At 36.3% G+C, this 23,528-nt stretch overlaps 1 protein-coding gene across 1 annotated transcript; it reads left to right on the top strand.

Annotated features, from left to right (window-relative positions):
- Window positions 1-2,060: 2,060 nt before the first annotated feature.
- Window positions 2,061-17,864, top strand: LOC104095464 (probable beta-D-xylosidase 7). The gene is made up of 6 exons (XM_070200066.1): window positions 2,061-2,473; window positions 15,041-15,343; window positions 15,517-15,686; window positions 15,788-15,879; window positions 16,281-17,045; window positions 17,153-17,864. The coding sequence occupies exons 1-6, from the start codon at window positions 2,081-2,083 to the stop codon at window positions 17,737-17,739; spliced, it is 2,310 nt and encodes a 769-aa protein (XP_070056167.1). The 5' UTR covers window positions 2,061-2,080; the 3' UTR covers window positions 17,740-17,864.
- Window positions 17,865-23,528: the final 5,664 nt, after the last annotated feature.

Raw genomic sequence — 23,528 nt, 5'->3', positions numbered from 1 at the left:
AAATACATGTGAAAAAATAATATATTTATACAAAGATATAATGTATTTATACATAATATAATGTATTGTATCATTGTATGTGACTAAATAGCAAAAAATAGAAAAAAATTCATCAGAGATGGCATTTTCCGGCCAAGCAAAAAACTGTATACATTGTATTAAAACTAAAAATGGAGACGAGCAAAAATCCGGCCCTCAAATCTTCTCCGGTGTAGCCATGGCTAGATTTGTTCGCCTAAGAGGATGAGCCAATAATGGATGATGACGCCGACAATTCTGACGCCGACAACGATTCTAACGACGACCACGATGATGACGCCGACGATTGCTGATTTGATGGAGAAGAGAGAGGATTGAGAATCTTATTGATAGAGAGAGAATGAAGAGAGAGAGAGAGAGAAAGAACATAACTGGCGTATATTGAGAATCTTGTTAATAGAGAGAAGGAAGAGAGAGAGAGAGAGAGAGAGAGAGAGAGAGAGAATATTGGCGTATTTCATGCCTTAATGATAAGTATAAATAAATACTTATTTTGCTATAAAATAGAAAATGTAGCTGTAATTAATAATATTTTAAAATTATTTTGGTTTATAATAAATAGGGTGTAATAGTTATCTATAGACGGTAAAATTTCCTATATGCAACAAATATCTCACTTCCAATTCTTTTGTACTTTTCCCTTCCTGGTTTCAATGCATACAGTAGAACCTCTCTAAATTAATATTGCCGGGACCATGAAATACTATTATTTTGTAGATGTATTATTTAATCAATAAATTAATATTTATTAATTTAAAGAGTGTTTTCGTGATTCAATGAAGGTTAATTTTGATTACATCAAAATCATTGTATTTTACTAATTTATGTATCATATTTATTGAATTAATATAAAAAATAAACTCATTATATATAAAGTATAATGTATGATTCATTGTAATAATTTTTTCTATTAAATGATTCATTGTAATGTTCATTGTTTATTCATTGTAATTAATAAATCGTTGTAATGTTCATTGTTTCTTAATAATCAAATATTATTCATTGTATTTTTACTAATTACTTTGAGGTCATGATTAATGATCTCGATTACCGTAATAAAATAGATATCAATAGCCTGTTGGATTAGCCGGGTAAAAATGATACATGTTCAGAGGTCTAGAGCTTAGAAGAAATTGTGGATACCATTGGAGAAAACAATGTTGATGATGAAGTTGAAGACGATACAATACCTTTGGAACCAGTTACGCGTAAGAAAGTACTTATCGCATCTAAAACTCTTCACAACGACATTCTCCCTTCTATCTATCTTTAATTGAATTATGGAACTTTCTCCCCGAGCTGCGGAACTTTTTTGGTGTAGTTCGAGACGACAACACAGAACTTTTGGATGCAATAAGAAAAGTTAGAGATGAGCTTCAACTAGATTTAATTTGTTTTTTAAAAATAAAAAATACTAGAATCATATTTCACTAAATTGTCTTCGATATATTTGTAATTTTAAAGAATTATTAATTTATAATATTAATGGGACCATATATTTATATAAGGGTCTTCCGAAAATATATTATCTTATCAAAATCAGTGATTTCTTTTCACTAGCCCAAGTCGGGACCGGAGAAAAATATTATCTTAGAGAGTTTATTAATTTACCGAGTATTAATTTAGAGAGGTTCTACTGTATATCAGTGTGATCTTTTTGTTGAAAGTGTATATTACCTACATAGTTGTAGAAGTATAAAGCTAAAGTATTAATGTTATAACTATTGATAAAACTTAAAAGTACTATATCAAACACATGCTAGGAGGGAAAATACATGCATATGAGGTAGACATGAATCCCCAGTTTGATGTGAATTAAATCTAAATTATCCTGATCTCATCACTGAATTTATTATCAAGACATTTTTAACACTACTAATTAAATATTAATCCAACAGTTACATTTCAAAGGCTCTGCACTTGGCGCCACACTAGTAACAGCCGAACCTAACCATTCCTTTTTCTTCTTCTGCTTCTTCCCCTAATAAAAACACAGGAAATAGTAATTTTCCCCCCTTCTGTTAGAAAATTAATCCAAAACATGGGACTTCATAAAATTGCAGTGATCACCATTATCATCTCATTTCTCAGCTCTATTGAGTCGACTCGTCCTCCATTTTCATGTGACGCGTCCAACCCAGTTACCAGAACATTTACATTCTGTAACATATCATTACCCATATCCCAAAGGGTAGAGGATCTAATTTCACGCCTAAATTTGGACGAGAAAATATCACAACTGGGTAACACTGCACCTGCCATTCCTCGGCTAAATATCTCTGCTTACGAGTGGTGGTCGGAATCGTTACACGGCCTAACATATGCAGGAGAAGGGATGTCCTTCAATGGCAGCATTAGAACTGCAACTCAGTTCCCTCAGATCATTCTTACTGCTTCTACTTTTGATGAACATCTCTGGTATCGCATTGCGCAGGTATTTAATTATTTGCTATTTTTAGACTTAGCTATACTACAATTCATCCTTGTGTTTATTTTATACGTTTAACTGAATATTGAAATTTTAATTGAACTTAATTTTGAATACTAGTGGTTGTGAAAAAATATTACTATTGTTGATGTGCAAGTTGTTGGTAATCTGTGTTTAAAATCAGAAAATCATGTAAAGTAAAAGAGAAACAGAAATGCATAGGAAGAACAAAATTAAATCTGAGCCCACTGAATTCACAGTGTGTCCTTAAGAAATTTAATCCCCTCACTGTTTTTCAAGGTATGCGGATTAATTCCTTCCAGGATAGAACGGAATAACTATTCTGTGATAGCGGCACTTCAAATCACAGAACTTCAGCGAACTCAACAAACGGAGCAAATCACACGAGACACTTATGTTTATTTAGAAAATAATGCAACAATGTAGAAAAGAGGGGAGAAGATTTCAGATTTTTCATCTCTTAAAAATGAGGCCAAGCCTCTAAATTTATAGACAAAGGAAGAGTGATATGGAGAGGTGCAATCCAAAAGGTGCCTCTTCCATTTCCCATTCACACCCTTTAAAGAAAAAACGCAACAATCCCCCACATGAATGGGGAATGGACATATGTGAAAAAATATGCATGAAAATACTATGTGATTCGCAAGTAAGGATTAATCGCATCTGGATAAGTAGGTTTTCCTTTGAACTTTCCGTAGTAAACTTATGTCGGATATACTCGGTCAATCGGTAGATTTGATATCTTTGAACCGTCGAACTTTGGTGTATACCTAGACAACCATAAGTCACACAATCAACCCTTAACCGTCTTTGGTTCTCATTGTTATGTTCGTTTCAGCCATGCACACTGTCTGGTTTCATAAGTGCATAGAGAATTGTCCTTACAGAACTCTCCTTGAAGCGGCTAACACTTCATACTTACATAGGTGATTCCTAAACGTGTTATCCCGTAGATACACTATTTGATATACCCCGTATTAAAATTAGAAACCATTAAAAACCCTTAATTCTTTATCCTTGGTACTGAACATTGTCTCATCACGAGAATGGACCATAAAAAATTTTATTTTGACAATGTTGAACCGTCATTAATGACTTTGTTTGAGCTCCTTGAACCTAGATCTTGGGATCTCCAGTTTTCTAGGTAGAGTTACCGCCACAATGACTTGTCCTTGGCCATAGTCTCATTCCCCTCGATGATCTTTCAACTACCTCTCTAGTTAGGCCTTTTATAAATAGATCCGATACATTATCGCTTGATTTCACATAGTCAATTATGATAATTTCCCTAGAGAGTAGTTGCCTAACGGTTTTATATCTTCGTCGTTTTTTGACAAGATTTTTCGTTATTCATAATGCTCCCAGCCCTTCCTATTGTCGCTTGACCATCGCAATGTATGCATATATGTGCCAATATTTTGGGCTAAGATAGAATTTCTTCAAGAAAATTTAGGAGCCATTCAACTTCTTCACCGGCCTTGTCTAAAGCTATAAACTCAGCCTCCACTATAGAGCGGTCAATGCATATTTGTTTGGACGATTTTCAAGACATCGCTCCTCCACCGACTGTTTAGAATCGGTTGAACCGGTGATCTAATTTGCATCACTATACCCCTCTATTATCACGGGATACTTATTGTAGTGCAAAATATAATTTGTAATATATTTCAAATACTTCAAAACTCGTTTCATTTTCATGAAAGTTCAATGCAAACTTTCTTCTGTCGTAGACTAATACGCCTCGACTTTCGATTGCATATCATATTATTGACTACACTTAATATAGTAATAGTGTATTATAACAACAACTGGAATGATTGGCATCAGTTGTGGCCACAACCTTTTAATATATAACTCATTTCGCAATCATTCCGCCATTTTCAAGCATTTGTATGCTATTTATTCATACGTCTATATGATATGCAAATTATAGCACCTTCATTCATGAAACAAATCCAACTTGGAATGGATTTTGGTCATATTCATCGGTTGGTTCACCTCATTATAGACCAATATATTAATATATTTGTTCATGAACAGTTATGTTTATACAAAACATGTAAACGCACTTTTCATGAAAAGTCACAGCCTTCCAGGTGACACTCTTTCATAAAAGAGCTAAATATTATAAATGTTCAAGAAAGAACAAATCATTTCTGGAAAAGCACGTAAACAACTTTTGAATTTGTAGTTTCATCACTAGTCATCACTAAGACTGAACAAGTAATGAATTCACCGACTATCATATCAATAACTACTAAGGATTGGCGGGGTTCAAAAATTATATCATTTAAACATTACATCTAATATTCGCTTATGTCATGCATAAGCTAAATGCCCCCACATTCCAAACAATTCATGTGCCTTTTCTTCTATTCATTAATCTTTAAAATCATTTGATACCATTGTGTGATCAAATTTCATATGTCATTATTTGGGTGCTTGTTTTAGTCTAAAAAGAGACTTAACACGTTTGTACACCTTCTTTTCTTTTTTCAAGAACTACAAACCATTGGTTGTTCCATATGAATTTCTTCCTCCAAATAACAATTTAAAAGGGGTCTCTTCACATCCATTTGATGGATTTCAAGACTGTATATTGCAGCGCAATATTCGTAACTGACGAGCGTATGTCAAAATAGTTAAGACATTCTCATTGTCTAAACCATTTGGCAACTAATCTTGCCTACTATTTGTCAATAGTACCGTCAACTTTCATTTTCCTTCTGAAAATCCACTAAGAACCCAAAGGTTTATTTCCTGGAGGAAGATTAACCATTTTCCAATTATGATTACTTAATATGGATTCTATCTTACTATTAACTGCCTCTTTCCAATATTGTACTTTCGAGCAAGACATTGCTTCTTTAAATGTTTGAGGCTCATTTTCCAACAAGAATGTTAGAAAATCTGATCCAATGGAAGTAATTGTCCTTTGACGTTTACTACGTCTTGGATTAACCTCATTAGGTGTACTTCCCTTTAATTCTTCCTGAGGTCACTTAGATTTTTCACTAGACGATTCACATCCCTTTTTATACGGATAAATATTCTCAAGGAATTCAGCATTATCTGATTCGATTACCGTATTAATATGAATATCGGGATTTTCTGATTTATAAACCAGAAAATGATATGCCTTACTATTTGTTGTATATCCTATGAAAATACAATCAATAATTTTCGGTCCAATCTTTACCCTTTTGGGTTTAAGAACTTGTACTTTACCCAAATACCCTCCCCCCCCCCCCCACACACGCACTTGAAAATATTTCAAGTTGGATTTTCTTCCTTTCCATTTTTCATATGGAATGGATTGTGTCTTGCTATGGGGAACGCGAATGAGTATTCAGTTAGTTGTAAGCATAGCTTCCCCCCATAAGTTTTGGGTAAATCAGAACTTTATCAACTAGCCATTCACTGTCTCCTTTAACATTCTATTCTTTCTTTCCACAATTCCATTAGATTGCAGTGGCTAAGGGGCGGTCGTTTGGTAAATAATTTCATATTCCAAACATATTTCTTCAAAAAGAGATTCATATTCGACGCCCTTATTACGTTGTTGAGCCAACCACAAGAACTATTGTTTGTGTCATGACAAAGCCAGAATAAATGGTGAAATTTTTAATCTTCAAACCAATCTGACACAATCAGAATTAATAAACGGTGAAATTTTTAATCTTCTAACCGAGTAATATCTGATACTGGATCTAATAAACGATGAAATTTTTAATCTTCAAACTAAATAATAAATTGGAATAAAAAATCACAAAGATTTTAATCTCCAAGACGAGTAGAAAGTCACTTAGACTTTAATCTCTAACAAATAAATAGAAAGTCACAAAGACTTTAGTCTTAACGAACGAGTAGAAAATCACGCAGATTTTAATCTCGAAGCATGAGTAGAAAATCACGAAGATTTTAGCCTCCATAACGGGAGTAAAAAATCACAAGAATTTTAGTCTCCGTAAATAGTGTAAAAAAATCACGAGAATTTTAATTCTCTTTCCAAATGATTTTCCAACTAAACCATTATAACACTTTAAACAGTTTGATCTCTTTCTCTGATCAAACACACATATATATACATATTTACATATTATCATGATCTCAAGAATATTTTCAAGTATTAATATAAGTCTAATTCATGTCTTACAATCTTGAAAATAATGTCACATAATATCATGCATGCTACCAAATTATATACCAACTAATATATTTTATGGCATGCAAATAGAATATACTTTGAGATCTTCATGTAATGAGCATCTATCCCAACATGTATAGAAATTAAATTTCATAAATCCCATAGGATAGAAAATTAAAACGACGAAAGTAGAACCCGATTTTGATGACCACTTTCTTCTTGGATCGTGACTTGTTTGTATAGTTCGATTTGGAATCAACCATAGACACCGAATTAAATAGTCCTGAACACATTCACTGGACAATTCCTGCCGGAAAAAACCACGAAGCCATTTGCAACATGTGCAACGGTTGATCACATCCCTTCACACATCAGCCGCATCGATCCTTATTCGATCCAAAAGACTTCCTGTTAATGATTCATATTTAAATAGCCGTTGCTATTCTGTCAAACATCGAAGTCAGATTCACTGCCTTTCATGGCCTCTTTTATTCCTTTCATCTTTGGCCAAGGAAATTTGGCCTTGTTCGCAAAAATGTATCAATTTCCTAATTGCCAAACCAACGTGAATTTCAAAGGAGAAAATCACGAACAAATCTCAATCTTTCTTACCGATCCATACGAGTCCATTATAATTCCTTAAATCACATCAGCATATAATGTTGCCTCACAATCGAATGTGATGAAATACTCCAGCAATTACTAATTTATAATGCTAGAAAGAAACAAGTCAAGAAACACAAAATTTACGAAATTCAGATTCGAATATATCAAAGGCATTCCACAAAATTTGAAGAACCAAAGGTTTTGTACTTATCTGAACTTGTTTCTGTTGGCATTTTAAGCTTGCGTAGCTTAAAGAAGGTGAATGAGAAATGGAGGAAAAATGAAATATTTGAGTTTTTCTTGAGAAAGGGACATTGCCCCATATCGGAGGAAGAAAAGGTTTTTGATGGGTATATATATAATTGCTCTTTTTCTAGCTCTTAAAGAGTTAAGAAAAAGGCAAGCCTCGCGCTGTCGTCGCTCGCTCGGCTTCGGCTTCGGTCAACGATTGATTGATTAATCTTTTTGGATAAAATTCCTTTCAATTATTTAATTAATTAATTAAATAATTAATTTCTTTTCCGGATTATTTTAAATATATTTTTTCCGCAATATTTTAAACACCCCTTTTGCCAGCAACTCTATAAATAGAGTTTGAATCCCAAAATCTTTACTTACGAAATTTTCTGAGCTTCTTCTTCTTTTTCTTCTGCACAATATTTTTCCAGTGTGTTTTACGACCATTGAGTGGTTCGCAGTTCATCAGAGTTTTGGTACCAATACACTAGTGAGTTAAATCGTTGTATCCTGGGAGGATATATTCCAGCACCTCGGGTACTTGAGGGAAATAATTTTCTTAAGGACATACTGTGTATTCAGTGGGCTCGATTTATTCCTATACTATTTTTTTTTTATTTTCCAGAATCTATTTCGTTAAACAAGTATTACTAACTTTCTGTTTTATTTTTTTTAGAAAGTTTAATTGTTTATTACAGCAATACAGAATAATAACAATCTTAAGGAAATTATTCCTTTTTTATATTCTGTATTTTATTTGTGGAGATTAAAACCTGTGTGGTTTTCTACTCCTTCTGAATTTTACTATTCTGATTTGAAGATATAAAAAACTTCATCAGAGTATTGAAATTCGTAAAACGATTTGAAGAACATAAAAACTTCTGATTTTTCCATTAATTGAACTCTTCTGTTGTTTACAGTGAGAAATGGTAATTGATAACGAAAATTCTTCTACGACTATTACGGCAACGACGATAGCCTCGTCAAGCCGGACTGCTGTTCCACCGGCAGAGAAACCGGGAAAATTTTCCGAATCCAACTTCAAAGGATGGCAGCAAAGGGTGTTCTTCTAGCTTACCACACTTGGTATGCAGAAATTCACTAGTGAAGAACCTCCAGTGCCTGCTGCGGACATGCCGGACAACGAGAAATTCATGATTGTTGAGGCGTGGAAGCAGGCAGATTTTCTTTGCAAAGGCTATATCTTAAGCGCTTTAGAGGATGACTTGTACAATGTGTATAGTGCGATGAATACTTCGAAATAATTATGGGACGCACTTGAGAAGAAGTACAAGACTGAAGATGCATGCTTGAAGAAGTTCGTGGTTGCCAAGTTTCTAGACTATAAAATGATAGACAGTAAAATTGTTGGAACCCAAGTTCAGGAGCTTCAACTTATTTTTCATGACCTTATTGCTGAAGGTATGGTCGTGAATGAAGCATTTCAAGTGGCTGCAATGATTGAAAAATTGCCTCCTTCATGGAGAGATTTCAAGAACTATCTTAAGCACAAGCACAAAGAAATGAAGTTGGAAGATCTTGTGATTCGTCTCAAGATTGAGAAAGACAATAAAACAGCCGAGAAGAAGTCTCGTGGAAATTCAACGATCATGGGAGCTAATATCGTTGAGGAGACTGCTCCAAAAAGTAAGAAGAGAAAGAGGTCTTCTGGACAGACTAAGGAGCAGAACAAAAAGAAATTCAAGGGCAGTTGCTACAATTGTGGAAAAACCGGTCACAAAGCCCCTGATTGTCGTCTCACGAAAAAATATAAGAAGAAGGGACAGGCCAACATAGTGAGAAGAATTATGACATTGATGATCTGTGTGCAATGCTTTCGGAATGCAACCTAGTTGGAAATCCGAAGGAGTGGTGGATTCACTCTGGAGCCACTCGACATATTTGTGCTGTCAAGGAAGCATTTGCGACTTACTCTACTGCTGGTCCCGAAGAAGAGCTTTTCATGGGAAATACTGCAACAGCCAAGATTGAAGGTTATGGGAAGATATTCCTGAATATGACTTCCGGCAAGGTGTTAACGCTCAACAACGTTCTTCATGTTCCTACTATTAGGAAGAATTTAGTTTCTACTTCTTTGCTTGTTAAGAACAGATTCAAATGTGTATTTATTTCTGATAAAGTTGTTGTAAGCAAGAATGAAATGTATGTTGGAAAGGGCTACCTCACAGAGGGCCTCTTCAAACTAAATATAATGGTTGTTGACAGTATGAATAAAATTGTAGCTTCTTCTTATTTATTGGAGTCAAATAATTTATAGCATATTTGTTTAGGACATGTCAATTACAAAACCTTGCGGAAGTTAATTAATTTAGAAGTGTTGCCTAAATTCGAGTGTAATAAATCAAAATGTCAAATATGTGTTGAGTCTAAGTTTGTAAAACATCCTTATAAGTCTATTGAAAGGAATTCAAATCCTTTAAACTTAATTCATACTGACATTTGTGATATGAAGTCGACACCATCTCGAGGTGAGAAAAAGTATTTTATTACTTTTATTGACGACTGCACTTGATATTGTTATGTTTATTTGCTTAATAGTAAGGATGAAGCAATTGAAGCATTTAAGCAATACAAGAATGAAGTGGAGAATCAATTGAATAAAAAGATCAAAATGATTAGAAGTGATAGGGGTGGAGAATATGAATTTCCATTTGCAGAAATATGTTCGGAATATGGAATTATCCATCAAACTACTGCACCTTACACACCTCAATCCAATGGAATTGCGGAAACAAAAAATCGGACATTAAAGGAAATGATGAATTCTTTAAGTTCCGGATTACCGCAGAGTTTGTGGGGCAAAGCTATCCTTACAGCTAACCGAATACTCAACAGAGTACCCCACAGCAAAACGCAATCTATTCCATATGAAAAATGAAAAGGAAGAAAACCCAACTTGAAATATTTCAAAGTGTGGGGGTGTCTAGCAAAGGTACAAGTTCCTTTACCTAAAAGGGTTAAAATCGGACCAAAAACTATTGATTGCGTTTTCATTGGATATGCTACAAACAGTAAAGCATGTCGGTTTTTGGTTCATAAATCCGATAATCCCGAAATTTACGTTAATACGGTAATGGAATCAGATAATGCTGAATTCTTTGAAAACATCTATCCGTATAAAACTGAATGTGAGTCGTTAAGTGAAAGACCTAAACGACCTCGGGAAGAATCAAAGGAAAATACTCCAAGTATAGAAGATCCAAGGCGTAGCAAACGTCAAAGAACATCTACTTCCTTTGTACCAGATTTTGTGACATTCTTGCTTGAAAATGAGCCTCAAACTTTTAAAGCAGCTATGTCATCTTCTGATTCAGCATTTTGGAAAGAGGCAGTTAATAGTGAGATTCAATCAATTTTGGATAATCATACATGGGAATTGGTAGATCTTCCTCCAGGAAATAAGCCTTTAGGTTCGAAATGGATCTTTAAACGGAAAGTGAAAGCTGATGGAACTATTGACAAATATAAGGCAAGACTTGTTGTCAAAGGTTATAGACAAAAGGAAGGCCTTGATTACTTTGACACTTACTCGCCAGTAACGAGGATAACATCTATTAGGGTGTTAGTGGCACTAGCGGCCGTGTATGGTCTTGAAATCCATCAAATGGATGTTAAAACAACTTTCTTAAATGGAGAATTAGAGAAAGAGATTTACATGGAACAACCTGAGGGTTTTGTGGTAACTGGTAAAGAAAAGAAAGTGTGAAAACTTGTTAAGTCACTTTATGGACTTAAACAAGCACCCAAACAATGGCATGCCAAATTTGACCAAACAATATTGGCAAGTGAGTTTAAAAGCAACGAGTGCGACAAATGTGTTTACATTAAAAGCACTCCAGGTCATGAAGTCATTGTTTGTTTATATGTTGATGACATGTTGATAATGAGCAAAAACATGGCAGATATAAATGCTACTAAGCGCATATTGGCTAGCAAATTTGATATGAAAGACTTAGGAGTTGCTGATGTGATCTTAGGAATCAGAATTCACAAGACTCCACAAGGTCTAGCATTATCACAGTCTCACTACATTGAAAAGGTACTTGACAAGTTCAAATATTTGGATTTCAAAATTGCCAAGAATCTAATTGACGTGAGTTATGCACTTCAAAAGAATGAAGGTGAAAGTGACTCACAATTGGATTATGCAAGAGTATTGGAAAGTTTGATGTATATCATGAATTGTACACGACCAGATATAGCATGTGCTATTAGTAAACTGAGTCGGTTTACAAGTAATCCCAATCATATACATGGATGGCAATGAAACGAGTTTGGGGGTATCTCAAACATTCCCAAAATTACGCTTTGCATTATAACAAATATCCCTCCGTGATCGAGGGATATAGTGATGCAAATTGGATCAATGGATCATCGGAAGTTAAATCCATGAGTGGATATTTTTTCACAATTGGGGGTGGAGCAATGTCTTGGAAATCATCCAAACAAACGTGCATCGCCCGTTCTACAATGGAATCTGAATTCATAGCTTTAGATAAGGACGGTGAAGAAGCTGAATGGCTCCGGAATTTCTTGGAAGATATTCCATTTTAGCCCAAACCTTTGGCACCTATTTGTATACATTGTGATAGTCAAGCGGCAATAGGCAGGGCAGGGAGCGTTATGTATAATGGAAAATCTCGTCATATACGACGGAGACACAATACCATTAGACAACTACTCTCTAGTGGTGTTATCACAATTGACTACATAAAGTCAAGAGATAACGTGTCGGATCCACTTACAAAAGGCCTATCTAGAGAGGCAGTTGAAAGATCATCAAAGGGAATGGGGTTAAGGTCTAGGACAAGTCATCATGACGGTAACTCTACCTAGCAGACTGGAGATCCCACGAGCTAGGTTCAAAGAGATCAAACAAAGTTATGAATGACGGTTCAACATTGTCAAATAACTCAACCCATTCTCGTGATGAAGACAATGTTCAGAAATCAAGGTAAAGCATTAAGGCTTTTTGATGAGTCAACAAAGCTTAAAGGTTTTTTTAATGATTTGCTAAGTCTGGCAGGATATGACCAGATAGTGTGTCTATAGGATTACACGTTTAGAAATCACCTATGTGAGTGTGAAGTGTAAGCCGCTTTAAGGGGAATGAAAATAAAGGCCCATTCTCTAAGCACTCATGAAACCAGGCGGTGTTCATGGCTGAAACGAACACAACCGTGAGAACCATAGATGGTTAAGGATTGATTGTGTGACTTATGTTGTCTAGGTATACAACAAAGCTCGACGGTTCAAAGATATAAAATCTACCGATTGACCGAGTATATCCGATATAAGTTCACTACGGAAAGTTCAAAGGGAAACCTACTTATCCAGATGCAATTAATTCTTGCATGTAAAACACACACGCGTCCGTACATTCCTTTATTTTATAGCCATTCCCCATTCATGTGGGGGATTGTTGGGATTTTAAGCTTGTGTAGCTTAAAGAAGGTGAATGAGAAATGAAGGAAAAATAAAATATTTGAGTTTCCCTTGGGAAAGGGACATTGTCCCATATCGGAGGAAGAAAAGGCTTTTGATAGGTATATATCTAATTGATCTTCTTCTAACTCTTAAAGAGTTAAGAAAAAGGCAAGCCTCGTGCCGTCGTCGTCGTCGCTCGCTCGGCTCGGCTTCGGCTTCGGCTTCGGATTCGGCTTCGGATTCGGATTCGGTCAAAGATCGATTGATTGATTAATCTTTTTGGACAAAATTCTTTTCAATTATTTAATTAATTAATTAAATAATTAACGAAAAATTCAATCCGGAATAACCCATGACCCGCGATCCGGTCAGCCCGTTTTCTTTCCCGGATTATTTTAAATATATTTTTTCCGCAATATTTTAAACACCCCTTTTCCAACAGCCATGGTCGTTTTTGAAAGGTTGCAAACTTTTTTAGAAACAATGCCAGCAACTCTATAAATAGAGTTTGAATCCCAGAATCTTTACTTACAAAATTTTCTGAGCTTCTTCTTCTTCTTCTGCACAATATTTTTCCAGTGTGTTTTACGACCATTGAGTGGTTCGCAGTTCATCAGAGTTTTGGTACCAATACACTGGTGAGTTAAATCGTTCTATCTTGGGAGGATATATTCCAGCACCTCGGGTACTTGAGGGGAATAATTTCCTTAAGGACACACTGTGTATTCAGTGGGCTCGATTTATTCCTATACTATTTTTTTTATTTTCCAGAATCTATTTCGTTAAACAAGTATTACTAACTTTCTGTTTTGTTTTTTTTAGAAAGTTTAATTGTTTATTACAGCAATACAGAATAATAACAGTTTCTTTCGATGTGTTCCCATCTTTGAATACTAAAATATTTTTCTCTAAAATTGCATGGCACTAGATTGAAATGCTATAACACTGATTTTGTCATTTCCATGACGTTAGCGTTGAGTTTTTCTTCTTTTTATCTCAATAAAAAGATGTTAAGACGAACAACAGAAAATAAATATTAAATTCCTTAAGACTGTTGGTATTTTGTGTTTAAAATCAGAAAATCATATAAAGTAAAAGAGAAACAGAAATGCATAGGAAAAACAAAATTAAATCCGAGCTCACTGAATTCACAGTGTGTCCTTAAGGAATTTAATCCCCTCACTGTTGCCCAAGGTATACAGATTAATTCCTCCTAGGATAGAACGGAATAACTATTCTGTGATAGTGGCACTTCAAATCACAGAACTTCAACGAACTCAACAAACGGAGCAAATCACACTTGACACTTATGTTTATTTAGAAAATAATTCAATGTAGAAAAGAGGGGAGATGATTTCAGATTTTTCATCTCTTAAAAATGAGGCCAAGCCTCTAAATTTATAGACAAAGGAAGGGTGATATAGAGAGGTGCAATCCAAAAGGTGCCTCTTCCATTTCCCATTCACACCCTTTAAAGAAAAAACGCAACACAAGTTAGATAGAGAAAATGTCATCGAAGGGGTCGTTTGGTTCAAGGGATCACCTGGGATAAAATTTATGCCATTAAATTTATCCGTATTTGGTTAGAGGTAGTAGCTAAAATCAGCACTAATTTTATATTAAAATCTTGGTATAACTTATACCATATAAAAGGTGGGATGGATTATCCAGATTATAATGTTGGTTATAATCTCAGGATTATATAATCCTGGTTTTGAACCAAACGACCCCTAAATATTTAAATGAAGAGTTATGAATGTAGTGACTAGTGAGAAAATGAATATAGGATCTTACTATTAGTTGAATGTTGTCTATAATGACGTTACAAAAGAGATGTCATATAAATTGAAACGAGGAATAGGTGATTAGGAAACAAATTGTTTCTGCAGAATGACTATCTTGATGAAATTATTTACTGGTGTTTGATACTTTTATTGCCTCGTAATTATTGGAAATAGATCTCAAGTTTTGTAAAGAGATAATAAATATGAGTTTAAGTAGCGGGTGATATTAAGGAGTTATATATGTGGTAAATATATATGCAGTAGAATGTTGGAAAAAACTTACTGTAATTAACACCTAGTACTTACTGATGTGTTGTACATTACACCTAGGCAATTTCAAGAGAGGCAAGAGCAGTATACAATACTGGTGAACTAAAGGGAATGAGTTTCTTTGCACCAAATATAAACATTCTAAGGGACCCAAGATGGGGTAGAGGTCAAGAAACAGCTGGGGAAGACCCGATGATGGTAGGAAAATACGGAGTGGCATATGTAAGAGGACTTCAAGGCGATAGTTTTCGAGGTGGGAAGCTCAAAGATGGGCATCTTCAAGCCTCAGCTTGCTGCAAGCACTTTACAGCTCAGGATTTGGATCATTGGAATGGCCACTATCGTTTCACCTTCGATGCTCAGGTACCTGATATTCATTGTTTCTTCTGTTTCAGGATTATGTTGTACATACCTTTCATATATCCTAGTTTTTGGAATGTAGATGCTAAAATCCTGCTCAGGCTAATTTTGTTTGTATGCTGAACGATTACAGATGACAAGTTTCATATTGTTGTCTAAAACAATGTGTCATTCAGGTTACAGCACAGGATATGGCAGATTCATTTCAACCACCATTCAAGACTTGCGTAGAACAAGGAAAAGCCACCAGTCTAATGTGTGCTTATAGTCGTCTAAATGGGGTCTCTAACTGCGCTAACTATCATCTCCTGACTAAGACTGTCCGCGGACAATGGGGTTTCAACGGGTAAAAAGTTAGATAAGCAAATGGATATTTGTTTCTACTACATTCATGAGTAATCTAAGATGCCACCACCACAAGACTAACTGCTGTCTATTCCTGAAAAGTTCCATTGTATCAGATTGCGACGCAGTTCAGGTTATGCATGATCACCAGGGATACACAGTTGAAGATGCAGTTGCATCTTCTCTCAAAGCTGGTAACTGATCCTTTCTCTGCTTTAATTTTGCTTTAAAAAGAATGAATGTCTTGTCTGTTACTGGAATTGGAGGAATATGCATTTGAAATGCATACCATATCTAATTAGAACTTATTTCACTCCTTATTGTTAATTAGCAACTTCAATTGGAATGTTCATTGATCTGAACATCCTGTAGTCTAAAAGTAATAATATCCACTAGTTACTCTTTATGTGCTTATATAAAACCTATTTACTGGTGATAAAGCTTGTACTGATATATAGACAAGCAACAACTTGTATCAAATGACATATGTCTTCACAATATGTAGAGAAAAGGTGTGATTTATAAGTTCTCTCCAGGCTAGGCCAACTTAATTCATCAGAACTGTTTGACTTTTTTTTTGTCAACTGAAATTCAGGTATGGATGTAAACTGTGGTTCCTGCGTGAGAACCAACGCAAGATTAGCTTTGGAGAAGAAGAAATTACAAGAATCCGATATAGACAGAGCTCTTCGCAATATCTTCTCTATTAGAATGAGGTTAGGACTATTCAATGGTGACCCAAGAAAATTGGAATATGGAGACATTTCAACAGCAGAGGTTTGTAGTAAAAAGCACCAGGATCTAGCCCTTGAAGCAGCAAGAAATGGCATTGTCCTTTTGAAGAACTCTCCCAAACTCCTTCCACTTTCTAAGATCAAAACCACATCACTTGCTGTAATAGGTCCAAAAGCAAATGATGCTGAATTACTTTTAGGTAACTATGCAGGCATTCCATGCAAGAATGTTTCGTTACTCCAAGGATTTCAGCACATAGTGAAAAACATACACAACCATCCGGGCTGCAACTTTGTCAACTGTACTTCTGCTGCAACACATGAAGCAGTTGATGTTGCTAAAAAGGCACAGTATGTTGTTTTAATAATGGGATTAGACCAGCGTATGGAGAGGGAGAGCTGGGATCGCACAGAACTCGGGCTGCCTGGCCAGCAAGAGACTCTTATTAAAGCAGTAGCCAAGGCTGCTGCTGAACCTGTTATACTTGTGTTGGTAGGTGGAGGTCCTATTGATATTTCTTTTGCCAAGAACAACCCGAAAATCGGAGGCATCTTGTGGATTGGTTATCCTGGAGAGGCTGGAGCAGCTGCACTAACACAGATCATTTTTGGAGAACATAATCCAGGTCAACTTGAGCATCAACAATCTTAGTACTTACTCTCTTTACTACTACTATAAGTAATTTTTTGTTGGAAAACTTGTTAAATATGCAAGATCACATATAATATGCAGGGGGCAGGTTACCAGTGACTTGGTATCCCAAGGATTTCACAAAAGTACCAATGACAGACATGAACATGAGGCCTAACTCAACGACAGGATATCCAGGGCGAACGTACAGATTTTACAAAGGGACAAAAGTTTATGAATTTGGCTATGGCCTTAGTTACACAAGTTATTCATACAAGATTGACTCTGTCAATCATGACAAGGTCTACTTCAATAACCTAAAGACAGACAAGGCAGGAAAACATGGTTCACTTCTTAATGTAGCAGTTTCAGATATTGGATCAGAGGCTTGCAAAAAGGCTAAGATTTCAGTTAAGGTTTTGGTGAAAAACAAGGGAAAAATAACTGGTAAGCATCCTGTATTGTTGTTTCTTAGGAATTCCAAGGTGAGAGATGAGGTTCCAATAAAGCAGTTGATTGGGTTCAAGAGTGTACATTTAGATGCAGGAGAAAAGACCAAAATCAAATTTGTGGTGAACCCTTGTGAACACTTCACTAGGGCTAATGAACATGGTATATCAGTAATTGATGAAGGGAAATATTATCTTGTTGTGGAAGATAAGAAATATCCTGTTACTGTGTTCATATGACCCTTTAGAACACATATAGGAGTCCTAATAACAAGTTAATGTGGAATTGTAGTGTTCATCTCCTTTCTTAGTCCACCTCACCTACTTGTATTTTTATCTGGAAATTTTATATTGGCTTCAGTTGATCTTAGTCTCTTAAGCAGAATAAATGTTAATTTCTTAATTTTATTGTCTTTGATTAGCTGCTATTCCATCTTCCTAAAAGATAATTTGAGTAAGGTGGATAAAGATATAGTTGGCCTAATAAGACAGTTTCTATGTGACTTTTCATTTCATTTGTTTGGAGTCAGAGAAATCTTTGACTGAGTAAGCATCTTGGTAATGTTTTGGTATACAAAAAAAAAAACATAACTTAATCTTTTATTAGTTTTATAGAAGAAACACTAACGAGGGACAAGAGGAAAAAAGAAAATAAAAATAAAAATGGGGTATAGTGATCTTGTCAACTTATCATTCAGATGATCCCAATCCAATATTTTAGATTAAACTATTCAATCTATTTATAAACAGAATAGGTAAATTTTATTGAACTTCAAGGAAATGGATCTCTTCAGAAGGGATAACGAACTTTAATTGGGACGCGGGGGTGGATACATTGATTTTCTTTACATCATTTGATATTTGAAATCCGCTAGTTCATTTATAGTGCTCGAACCAAGATATTTGGTTAAAGATGAAATAGATACCGAGCATCGCACCATACTCCTTGAGGGTAGGAAGTATCATTGAATAGGTCTAGCTTTTTCTTATTTTTTTTCTTTTTCACACTTTGTATCAGCACACTACTTCTGACATTATTCATTTGTATATGGGTAAATGTCATGATCCAATTTATAGTTATAGTAATCTAGTAAATTTCACTAAAAACAAAATTAAATTGCGTGGATGGAATAAAAAGAATTAGAATAGGAACATGATAAGTTATGTGTTTTTTGTTTTGATGATTTGTCAAACTTCATGAGAGAACCAGATAGGGAACTTGATACAATTGGTTCTTCAGCGTTCAGAGCAACTAGTCAAATGCCTGATTCAATTCTCAATGAAATAAGATAAGGGAACAGCAGAGAGAACATATATGGATCAATTCCTCCGGTCACAGTACAAGTCAACTCTACAGATGTTAAAGCTGTTGCACTGTTCTCGCAACAGTACATCAGCATTGTTGAAGCGTGGTGTGAACCGGACACTCTTGCATCATCTTTGATGACCTCACTCAAATTCTATCAACAGGAGGTAAGGGATTTCTAAACACACTTGCAAAACCTAAATATTTAATTCTCTCAAGTGTGCAGCTGCCCTTATTCTCTGAGACATTGAAGAACAAAGCAACAACATAATAAAGGACCAGATCCCGGCATTGAGTATATTGTGTGTCCATTAGTATTGTTGTGCCTTTGTCTTGTGTTATTAAATTATAATTCCTATACAGCTTTTCAGATGCATCCATAGGACAACTTTTAAATTATTATCTTTGTGGTTGTTTTGACTAGAGTTAGTCAAGTGGTTAGCTTTGTAATAGAGTTATTATAAAAAGGCTTGCAATATAGTTATTGTGAGTAGGTGAGGGATTAAGAGTTTAATTCCTAGATTGCAATAGGTTGTAATCTAAAGTTTGCTCAGTTAGTGAAGTTGAAATCCTACCAGTGTAGGTCGTGACTTTTAATCATGTGAGTTGGGAGTTTTTCATGTAAATATCATTGTGTTCCTTACTTACTGGTGTGTACTGTGGAAAGTGATAGAGAACCAGGTTCTCTATATAGTTTGGTGGACCCTTAGTTTTCCTCAATTGGTATCAGAATGGGTTCTTTCTAAAATGTTAACACCTAGATAGGATCAACATAGCTACTCCACCAAATTTCGAAGAAGGACAATCAACCTAAAGACCACTAAGATTCAATGGACAATACTATGGTTAGTGAAAGACAAGAATGCATGATTTTATCATGGCAAAAGTTTCAGAGCTTTGGGATGTTATCTGTGATGGACCCTTTGTCCCCATAAAGACCATTGGCAAGGAAATAGTTACATTTCCAAAGACAAGGAAGGAATATAATGATGTTGATCGGAAGGCCATCGAGAAAAACTTCAGGGCAAAGACGATCCTCATTTGTGGTATTGGACCAGACGAGTACAACCGCATCCCAGCCTGTCAATCTGCCAAGGAGATCTGGGAGGCTCTCCAAACTGCACATTAGGGAACCACTCAAGTCAAGCTGTCACAAATCGACACGCTTACTACTGAGTATGAACTCTTCAAGATGAAGGAGGATGAGTCTATTCAGGATATGCATACTTGTTTTACCTACATCATCAATGAGCTCCACTCCCTGAGAGAAGTTATCCTAAGAAACAAACTGGTCAGAAAAATACTCACTGTATTACCAGGTTCTTGGGAGAGAAAAGGTAATGTTATCACATAAGCCAAGGATCTGCAAAAGTTGACCATTGATGCACTCATTAGAAATCTGAAAACCTATGAGATGAAAAAAAAAAAGGAACTTTAAAGAAGAGAACCCAAAAAAGAGAAGAGTCTGGTTCTCAAGGCAGACAAAAGTGACTCAAGTGGTGATGACACAGACATGGCCCATCTTACTTGGAGATTCTAGAAAATGGTTCCTAGAAATGAGGAATCCCCAAGAAAGGCAATTCTAGCAGAAATACCAAAAAGTATGATTGTTGTCACAAGTACGGAAAGCCATGACATTTCATCAAAGAGTGTCCTCTCCACAAGAAGGAACACTACAAACACATCGTGGACAAGGCGATTAAGAGGAATCCGGTCCCCGACAGGAAGTTCAAGAGAAGAGATGTCGCTGATAATATTGTGAAGCAAGCTCTGGCGGCCTGGGGAGATTCCTCTAGTGAATTTGAAGGTAATGATGAACAAGGAGACACCTCCATGATGGCCATTGAAAGCGAAGCTGCAGAGTATGATTCCATATTTGCACTGATGGCAAAATCTGATGAGGATGAAGATAATGATGACAATGAGATAAACTTTCTGGACGTTCAAAGAAATTTGAAGTCTTATTCTCAAAAGAAACTAGTATCTTTAGCTAATGTTTTAATTGATACTTATCACAACCTCATTAATGATAAAAATATTTTAACTGAGGAAATCATAGAGTTAGAACAAGAGAGAGATGATTTGGTGGTTATAGTTGTAGATCGGAAGGAAACAGTGGAGGAAACAAAGAAAGAAAATATCCTTTTAAAAAATTCAATGGAAAGTTACATGAACTCCTCTAAAGGAAAGAAAGTGGCAAGTGAGGTACACCTTAATGTCACGTCCTTAGTCTTGAACTAAGCACATGTGCGGCATTTGGAAACTTGCTCACGATCTTGCACAACTCGCTCATCATCTTGCAATGCCAAGTAAGCCTTACTACACTAAAGATCGCTAAGGAATGTTAGAACATATGAGAATTGACAAATGAAACTTTTGTATTAGAGAGAACTTGATTGTTTTTTTTTTATGAATTACAAATAAATGGCCCCCTTTATATACTAGTCTCCTAGGGGCTAGTATGTAAATATTAATTGTTACATAATTCCTTAATATTTACAAGATAAGGGTTTTCTCTAGAACTCTCTACAAACCTAGAAGATTCCAAGGACTTTTATAGCAAATCCATAAGGATCTAGGGTATTCCTAAGGAAGTATCCATACTTCTCTAGAATCTTCTCACAAATGCTAGCATTCCTCCTATGTAAGCTTCCACGTGGCATTAATATATGCTAAATGGCACCTACGTGGCAGGATGATATAGCGGGTCATGACACTCTCCCCCCACCCAATTTTGTGCCGCCCTCGGCATAAAGCATCGACACGTACGCGTGCACCTCACCTTGGTGTCGCCGGAGATCTTTGTCCATTAGCCATGATTCTCTATGGAGCGGTTCGCCTTCCCATGTCACAAGGTACCAATCACCTTTCTTCTTTCCCCGTTTGTACTTTGGGATGGCTAGCAATGATAGCCTCTATCCTCTGCCTATTGGATGCCTCTCCTTCCTTTTAGCCTGAATCTCCCCATGACTCAACCAAGTCTATTAGATTCTCAAGCATCGGGTCCATGCTTCCACTCCCTATTTGGCTGCCCTCCGTGATCCCAGCCTTGCAAGCAAACTTGTCCCCTCTGCTTGGTGCATCGTCTAGGTCTGATAGCGTGCCATCACTTTGTAACTTGCCATCCTCTTCAACTATGTCCGCCCAACGTTTCTTGCTACCACCATGCTCTATTTGCTTGGCGCCAAGATAGGCTTTGGAATCCCCTACTTTCGGCTTAGATTCCAATCCCCCAATGCAGTCGGTCCCTCCTGTCAACCTGTGTCACCCTTGTGTGCCTGAGCAAAGTTACCGATCATTGCTGTAAGCCTCCTCAAATCTGGGCATTCACTTGCCCGATGTGATCCTTTATAGAAGTAGCACCCTCCCTTAGGCACGTACTCGCTACTATTTTTCGGCCCCTTGCCGGTTCTCTTGGACCCTGTCCATTATGAGATGGCTCCTTGCCATTACCCTTGTATACATCGCTTATGCCTTTCTCGTTGTCCTTATCATGATCTCCTTTACCTCTCTCGGCGTTGCCTTCTTTGGACTTGGAAGGATGCATCTTGAAGTCAATGAGCGACTCGGCTACCCCTATGGCCTTGTCCATTTTGGCTACTTGATGTCTTCTTAAATCCTGCTTTGCCCAATTTTGCAACCCATCCATGAAGTAGATGAGGAAATCTTCCTCGGACAATGACGTGATTTGCAGCATTAAGGTAGTGAACTCGCGCACATACTCCCGAATTGTGGCTGTCTGGCGGAGCTTCCTTAGCTTCCGCCTAACCTCATATACCACATTTATTGGGTAGAGTTGCTTCTTCAACTCCTTCTTGAACTGCTCCCACGTCTCAATCTAGCATAGCCCTTTTTTCCATGTTGGCACACTTCCGACGCCACTCCAGCACGACAACCTCGATCAAGTACATTGAGGCATTGTGAACCTTAACAACGTCGTCATCCTCCTTGACTATCTCAAAGTACTTGTCCATCTTCCAAAGTAATTCATCCACCTCGTGTGCGTCCTGTGCATTGCCATAGTTCTTTCACTTAGGGACATTCATATTTATCCCTTTTGCAAGTACCACGCCTTTGGTAATTTCGGCCATGATTCCCTACAAAGCTTCCTTCTAGCAATCTCTTATATTCTTTCTAACATTTCTTAGTCATAACCTTTGCTCTGATACCACGTTGTCACGTCCTTAGTCTTGAACTAAGCACATGTGAGGCACTTGGAAACTTGCTCACGATCTTGCAATGCCAAGTCAGCCTTACTACACTAAAGATCGCTAAAGAATGTTAGAACACATGAGAATTGCCAAAAGAAACTTTTGTATTAGAGAGAACATGATTGTTTTTCTTGATGGATTACAAATAAATGGCCCCCCATTATATACTAGTCTCCTAGGGGATAGTATATAAATATTAATTGTTACACAAGTCCTTAATATTTACAAGATAAGGGTTTTCTCTAGAACTCTCTACAAACCTAAAAGATTCCAAGGACTTTCCTAGCAAATCCGTAGGGATTTAGGGTCTTCCTAAGGAAGTATCCATACTTCTCTAGAATCTTCTCACAAATGTTAGCATTCCTCCTATGTACGCTTCTACGTGGCATTAATATATGTCAAATGGCTCCTAAGTGGTTAGATAATGTGGCGGGTCATGACATTAAGCTTGAATATAAACTCAAAAATGTAAAATTGAGTCTTGTTGCTGAATTTGAAAAAAATAGACAACT

This window comes from Nicotiana tomentosiformis, chromosome 4 (assembly GCF_000390325.3).
Source record: "Nicotiana tomentosiformis chromosome 4, ASM39032v3, whole genome shotgun sequence".
NCBI classification, from domain to species: domain Eukaryota; kingdom Viridiplantae; phylum Streptophyta; class Magnoliopsida; order Solanales; family Solanaceae; genus Nicotiana; species Nicotiana tomentosiformis.
Note: the sequence above shows the minus strand (reverse complement) of the source record. Positions and strands in the feature narration are given on the sequence as shown.